The sequence below is a fragment of the Anopheles darlingi genome, chromosome 3, assembly GCF_943734745.1.
Source record: "Anopheles darlingi chromosome 3, idAnoDarlMG_H_01, whole genome shotgun sequence".
Taxonomy (NCBI): domain Eukaryota; kingdom Metazoa; phylum Arthropoda; class Insecta; order Diptera; family Culicidae; genus Anopheles; species Anopheles darlingi.
The window spans coordinates 65045624-65053123 of record NC_064875.1 but is presented as its reverse complement, the minus strand read 5'-3'; the positions used below and the strand labels follow the sequence as shown (position 1 = coordinate 65053123).

Below are 7500 nucleotides of genomic sequence, written 5' to 3'. Positions count from 1 at the left end.
ACACCAGCCGATACCATGTTGGATGTGTAACCGAGAAAGATGGTGCAACTCGAGCGCCGCTTGATGAACTCGTCTTCCTCGTACTCGTCCAACTTGTCTTCGGGCAGCGGGACACGTCTGGCGTCAATCTACGGTGGAGACAGTGAACAAGCGAAACCTTTAATACACTGATCACACCTAGCTACCTGATGCACATACCATTTTACGGATTTCTTCAATGGCCTTGCCGAGGTTCGTGGCCTGAAAACCGCTGTGGAGGTACGTGCTGAACAGCTTACTGTAATCGTACCCATCATTCCAATCGTAACCTCGCACTATTGGGGTATCTGTCGGTAGTTTGGTGCTTTCCTGTAGAACGGCCTCTTTGGCTAACGCTGGTTCTTCTGGTTTTTCCATCCTGCCTCGGAAAACCACGAAACCATGCGGTAAAATCGGATTTTTGTTTGTTTTGATTGCGCGAGGGGCATTTTGTTCGTGTCGCTTCACCCTGAAGACCGCGTCAAAATCAGCTGTGCTGAAGGGTGGTCTACACGTGTCGCTACACTGCAACTGTCATTTTTGCATCACTTTGTAGTGGGCCGGGTAGGCGTAAAATAGTGAATGAAAAGTAGTCAGTGATTAAGTTAGTGAAAAAGAGTGTTCTCCAAGAAAAAACGGATTCCCGCTAGTGCTGGACACGCATCCGCATCCAGCCTGCCGGAGCCGTAAAGTTCTTGCGTCCTCGCGCGGTTCGGTTCGCGAGTTTCTCGGTCGCTTTCTCGGTTTACGGGTTTATGTCCGCGTTTCGCGAGTTTCGGTCTCTCGAGCTCGAGCTGTGGTTCTTCTCTAGTGTTTTCTCCCTAGTAACGTCCAGCAACCAGCGAGCAGGTGCAGTGAGCCATAAAATTCCACGGAACCGAAAGGTAAACAGATCTTAATCCGGCCATCCCGAGAGGTGACGACCAATACGGAGTGCTACCCGTCCCCACGTGAATATAGTTCCACGGAAATGTGAATCATCATCCGCGGTAAACCCCAAAATCCCCAAGGAAGGGGATGCTTGCGTCTGAAAAGCAGGTCTCGTGGTGACGGTGGGTGGCGGTTACCAAGCCAACAGAAGCAGCGTTCGTTGATTGCTGCAGCAAATTACTGATAAACGTTGCCAATCTCTCATACCGCATCGCATGTCGCGCATTCTAACTCATCCGGATGAGGGGCACTAGACATACACACTGCAGTTCCCGGTCGGTCCGTCCGTCCGTCCGTCCGTTTGTCGAGGCCAAGGCCATCCACAAAAACGGGTCAGTCAGTCGCACAGCTCGACCTAAAATGGCGAGCCTCCCCATCAATTGCACCATCTCTTGTGAGGGGGCGCGGCCGACGAGGACGGAGGAAGAAGCAGATGGAGGCAACTCAATCCGTCGAAGGGCGCCGGATGGGCCGAAATTGAATAATGGCGCGTGTTTTGCACGATTTATGCTCTGTGCATGTTTTTGTACTGTACGACAACCCCATCATCCCCAAAGGTTCACGTTGCTGTAGGTCTCTGCTTGCCATGAGGTGTGCAGCGTAGTCGAAGGGACCCGTGGAGGAGCAGGAGGACTGCACGGTAGCGTAGTAGTAGTAGGCGCAGCGTACGGTTGCTTCATCGATTGATCTCTGCAGTGACCGTACTGACGGTAGCGGTGTGTTCTGCGACTGCCTGTTCTAGTTGCTCAGACTCAGGCCCCCCGAGCATATGATGAAGTATCGATCCCCGCTTCCGACCGGTGTTCTTGAACTTGTGGCCTTGAGAAGCGCACGGGTTTCCGTTGCAGCTACAGGCCTGCTGCGAGCGAGTCTTCTTCACTAACCGGCTCCACCGGAGGAGGTTGGAAGGCCCGCAAGTCGCAACATTCGAACTGAACTCTCGCGATGGGCTTTGTTCTCATCTTAAAATGTTTTCTCTCTTCCGTCCTCTTTTAAACACAACGGCCCCCGTTACTGCATCATCTGCCTTAATAGGAATAGCACGGAGGGCGCATAGTAACGGGCGGAAGCATGCCAACCGAGCGCGCGCGCGAATGCTTTGCTAATTATGATGCGGTTTATGTGGCCAAATCTACTCGTCATCTGTTTGGCTAAAGTTTATGCTGCCAATTAAATGTAATTGCCATCGTCCGGATGCCACGGTTAACGCGTCATCGTTTTGCTTCTCATTGATTGAAAATTATGTTTTACATGACCTTCGGTAAAGTTCGGACACAAATTATTTGCTAAGTACCTGCCTCAAAAAGAAACCACCATCGCGGTATCGATGAGAGGAAACCGCTCCGCAAAATTGGTTGCATTTATGCTTTCAAGCGAGCAGCATCCCTTATTATCAGAGGATGACAATGGGGATATGAATGAACGAAGACCTCATAAACACAACATAACAGATTAGTTTCGCTAAGAATTTGGTCATCAGAGATTTAAATTTCGTACCAAACTATCGACGCTACTGAAATCAGTTCATGTGCGCTGGAAAAGGCAAACAATAAATTCATAACAGTCACCGCTGGTGTCGTAAGAAACGGGTTGCTATGACTTAAGGTGCTGGGCATAACGTTCCTTTGTGCAGGATTTGAAGCAGAAATCATTTAAAGAATATACCTTGCTCAAAAGTGATGGTGTTCGCTAGTCTAGAATCGCGAATTCGATCTAGCATTAAACATTTCAAATATTCGTAGCAGCTTGATCGCACGAATTAAACACGATCTTAAACTTGTGCGCGGAGTTGGGTGTTTGCATACACCATGCTGCGCCGGTGGCAATTGAGCTTTCTATTTACACTAGTCGGCTCTTTTTGGCTTGTTGTGTACGACTCCCTTAATGGCATCTTAGGGAAGCCTCTTCTACGCGCATGGTATAAAGCGTTGCATAAGCCAAGTCGCCTAATACTGACTCACTGACCCCAATAAGCTCTTTAAACAGTCCTACGCGCCTTTGAACCATGCTAGTGTTGATGTAAATCTTTATTTTTGATAAAATATGCTCTCCAGTTCGATATATCATCAACGCCTGCGTATCCCACGTGGAAACAATGGCATTCCTTTGCTCTAAAACGATAAAACATTAACGCATCTCTCACTTTCGCAGGTCTCTCGGCCAAAGGGAAGCGAGGCAAGAGCGTACGAGCCTACCGGTGATCCTACTTTGAATGGAATGGCTATGCTGCCTATGAGAGGAAGGAGAAGGTGGTAGTCCCCGTGAGCTTGATCCGAGTCCACGACGAAGACGACGACGACGACGCCACCACACAGTGTACGCCGCATTGGAACTCCGTGGATCCATGGTTAGGCGGCCTTCTGGTCTTCGGGCGGATCGTCGCGATCAGTTGTGCAGAAGCCTTCGCTGGGATTGGATGTGTGACGATTCAAGGACACCAGTGGCTCAGTTTCGTTCCCTTTTTCCCGTGTTAACAGCTAAAACCGTGTGCGTTTGTGTAACAAAAAGGAACTGGACGGACGCTGCAGAGTGATAAGCAAAGACGCTTGCTGCAAACCGTTGGTGATATCGTGAGACACGTGGCCTGTTGCAAGTCCGGTGCATTCCGTAGTGTGTTTATTCGCAAACGAGATGGTTATCTCGAAGATATGCTGCATCGGGGCCGGGTACGTTGGTGGGCCAACGTGCAGCGTGATGGCGCTCAAGTGTCCCGACATCAGGATTACGGTCGTCGATCGCAGCACTGAACGAATAGCTCAGTGGAACTCCGATAAATTGCCCATCTATGAGGTAAGTTATTATAAGGGAACTTGGTCTGCATAACACCGGCAAGAATGCAATTACTGTTCTTGAGAAACGCAAACGATCGGTCATTTCAATATCGCTATATCTTGTAGTTGACAGTTTGAACGGCGAAAAAACTCTAGGCATGGCAAGGTCTTTTACATTCGTAACGTGTCACTTGGTGACAGAAAATACGGTACATTCCGTCGGCCTTGTTCCTTTGGAACTGACCATCCTATTATGCCAAACCATTCGAATCCCGCCCGGGGGCCGGGCGATAGAAACAAACATAACTCCTGCGCGGAGACTGCCGCTTAACGAAAAACAATATCATTTCCATAAGTCGGTTAAGGTCGTCTTCGCACCGTGCACACATGGTCCCCGGTTGCGCGATTCGCTGTCTAGCGGACTCCTCTCGTTTCGTCCGGTACGGTATCCGACAAGGCACCGCTGGCAACGCAAATTAGCTAAACATTTAATTTTCTCTTTTGATGCTTTTTCGCCCAACACTTCGCCAATGATCTTCAGTTCGCACAGTAACGTGGTGAACCGGTTAAACACACAAAACACCGTTGCTTTGAATCATCCTGCTACACCGGACGGTGGCCTCTCTAGTCCGTGCGCTGTTGTGTCCTACGGGCAATACGTAATTTATGTAAAATAACGTCGGAATTTGGCATCGATTTGATCGGTCACGAGACTGGCCACCACCGGCGGTAGAGACCTTCGATATCTGCCTACTGCTTTACATGGTTTGGCCATCGGGTTTTTCGGATCATATTCGGATTGTGGTTTTTTGGCGGGCGGATGTGACTATCCGCCGTTTAGAGGACACATCCCTACCGATGTGGCGTTTCATTGAGCGATGCGAAATGGTGTTCAGTTCCCACCAGACATTCGTGGCCACTTGAAACAGATCTGGTTCTTCCGTACACTTGAGCGTAAAATTCCCATAAGTGTGCCATTAGAGGACTAAGGACGGTCACACACTCTCGAGTCTGGAGTGTTTGTACAACCACTCGACGACGAATCGAAGAGTAAATAGATGTTAATTATCAACGATTAGAAAGATTTTTTTTCTTAAACCTCGGCCGTTTCCATCTTCATTCGGATCGTCGGGTCGGATACATCTTCATTTGAACAGCGGTGACTGGATAAAAGACGCTCTTTTCCTAATCTTCTGACCATAGCTCCTCTTCGTGGCCATTACAATGAGTTTCGCTGCAAAGTGAGTTGCACATCGTGTTAAGCACGATAAGAACGACGTCCGCACACAAGCACAGCATTCTGCAGACGGAAACACGATGTTATCGCATCTGTGTGTCGCCGTCCCGTGCTGAGTAGCCGCGTGATGTTGTTTCGGCGGTCACTGGCATGATTGTAGCATGTGGTAAAACACATCGCATGAGAACTGCTATTAAGATATTTTGTTTTTCTCCGTCAGTTGCCTTGTTCGTCCATACTTTTGGCCTTACCCGGTTTCATTTCAGAACTTGCTAGTCAGATTATTTTTTACGTTTCGTTTCGTCCCGCTGCTTAATCTTTGTTCCTGGAAGGGAAAGAGTTTTGATTTACGGTTGTATTCAGAATGCAATTCGCTGTTGAGTTGATAGTTGTGGTTTCGTTTTGTGCGAGATAACTGGTTAGCGCACCACAAACCATGTCGACGAGTATATCAAAAATAGAATTTTTGGAAGCTAAAATAATTTTCTAAAACCTCGAGGTGGTGATAGTTGGTCTGGTTAATTGTAGGGAATTAGCACTGGACTCGCTGCAGCCCAAACTAACGGTAATCCTGTTCCTAATCTTTTGTCCAAACTCAATGTGCACTCGGATAACGGATCGATAGCTACCGATGAATGATCGTTGCCTACTACATTCTTATATGATACTAGTACTATCGAGCAGCACCCGATAGCGCTCTTTGTCGTTGCATCTTTCAGCAGATGAACCACACGTTACCCTGCCGCTGGCGCCATGCATGCATGTACGCGTTCAAGCGTAAACTGCAAACCGACAAGAACTCGTTGCCATTTCTTCGACAGAAACCACCGCCGACGATCATTGTCATTGACCATGAGCTCATGGGCTTGCATTCGTCTGCGAAAAAACCCCAACAGCAATTCAATTCATGTCGCCGTTCAAAGTCAATGACTGCAGCAGGAGCCGGTTACAGCCCAGGTATCTTACCACCAACACGTACACGTTGAGCGGTGGAATCGAAATCATGTCACGTTTCGGTTTGATATTTGGGTCCGTGTATCGGGGGTGCGCAATTGCGTCGATATATACACCATTACATATCCGTGGACCTTGTCTGTGCATTTAAGACCTTCTTAAAAAAAACTGTTGTTCTCGTTGTCCTTCTGATGGCCGCAGCCATCGAATCGGAGCTTCACATTGGCGATTTTGTCGAGGATTTTACTTGCCAAGGGCTGAACAACGAACCGTTTAGAACATCCGTTGCCTAACTTGACATCCGTTAGAGATGCCTGAAGCGAACCATAAACCGCCTTTCCCGGGTTGTTAGAGAGCATATTATAGGCACAGCTAGAGTCCACAGACATCTAAAATGCAAATGTTTTGGGGTTTCATAATTTTCCATTTGGATCTCTAGCTACCGCTGACCCGCTGGTCCCGCTGGTCAAGTGGTGACTCTTGACCGGAAGGCAAAAAATAAACAACTGGCGGCACCTCAACACTGACCCCAACGGGGCATGGGGTCTGGGTTTACATAACCGCATCACGAATACGCGGTGAAAGGAGTCGGCTTATTTCGGCTGTTTTTTTTTTTGCCTCTGGTACAAAGTGGGAGGTCTGTACCAGATGTGTGTTAAACTAATTCGTTCCGTACGCTAGTAAGCTGGTACACGTATATCTACGATAGTTGGGTTATGAGGTTGGCCGGGTGCCTGAAGTAGATAGATGCAACGGTCATAAATGAGTGTGAATCATCATGAATGGAGGGGTCGTGGAGAATATGCGTGTTATTAACGTAAGATCGGCGTGTAATAGGCCCTTTTGAGATAACAATCCAACGACATTTCTTGTTCCAATCCCTTTGCGTAAGCATATGAGGGGTCCTAAGGGCCAACAAAGCCAGATATTTGATGTCGTTTTGGAGAACGTAGTAATCTATGACTTCCTTGCAACATGAGAAGTTTTGATTCACAAAACAATTCCTTATTCAACTTTCACGCACGGCAAATGTTGTTTCATAGTTACAGTAGCTAACTGATTCGAAATTAAATGAAGGAAATCTATCTCTGTTGTTTTTATAGCTAATACAGCTTCAAGATTTTTATTAGAAAAAGGAACACTAATTGGAATTAAGTGACAGATTAACATTAATTGGTTATGCTCTATTTAACCGGGATCAGAGTAACCGTTGTTTGTTCAAAAACAACGAGAGAATGTTACAAGTTCACGGGTAGTTAGTAACAGTAGTAAACACCTTGTAACTTGTTTACAGAAGGTGGCCTTGTTCAACATCTGAAGAATCGCGAGTGAAGCGTAAAAGCAAAGTGTAATGGCAAATTGTTTATGCTTAAGTAATAAAGTTTATAAGTCCGCGGAGCGTAAAACCGAAGGTAAACGATGGTTGCAAAACGCTTATAGTACCAGTGCTCACATACGCCTTCGATACTTGCACCCTGTCCATAGAACAATGGAAACTTCTTATCTACGTTCGAAAGAAGGATGCTCAGAATGTCGTTTATAAAGTCGTTCTTAGCTTGCGAAATTTCATATTTACATATCAACCAGCAC

The 7500-nt window shown here is 47.2% G+C and overlaps 2 protein-coding genes across 2 annotated transcripts in view; one reads left to right on the top strand and one right to left on the bottom strand.

Moving 5' to 3' along the window:
• Window positions 1-436, bottom strand: part of LOC125957081 (probable deoxyhypusine synthase) — a 1242-nt gene extending 806 nt beyond the window's left edge. The window contains exons 1-2 of the mRNA XM_049689502.1: window positions 199-436; window positions 1-128 (exon numbers count right to left, since the gene is read on the bottom strand). The exon at window positions 1-128 is cut by the window's left edge and continues 806 nt beyond it. Coding sequence (XP_049545459.1) covers window positions 1-128; window positions 199-396 — 326 coding nt within the window. The 5' untranslated portion in view covers window positions 397-436. The remainder of the gene's footprint in view (window positions 129-198) is intronic.
• A 156-nt stretch (window positions 437-592) lies between these two features.
• The window catches only part of LOC125957080 (UDP-glucose 6-dehydrogenase), a 10668-nt gene continuing 3760 nt past the window's right edge, over window positions 593-7500 (top strand). Inside the window, exons 1-2 of the mRNA XM_049689501.1 lie at window positions 593-902; window positions 3100-3738. Coding sequence (XP_049545458.1) covers window positions 3580-3738 — 159 coding nt within the window. The 5' untranslated portion in view covers window positions 593-902; window positions 3100-3579. The remainder of the gene's footprint in view (window positions 903-3099; window positions 3739-7500) is intronic.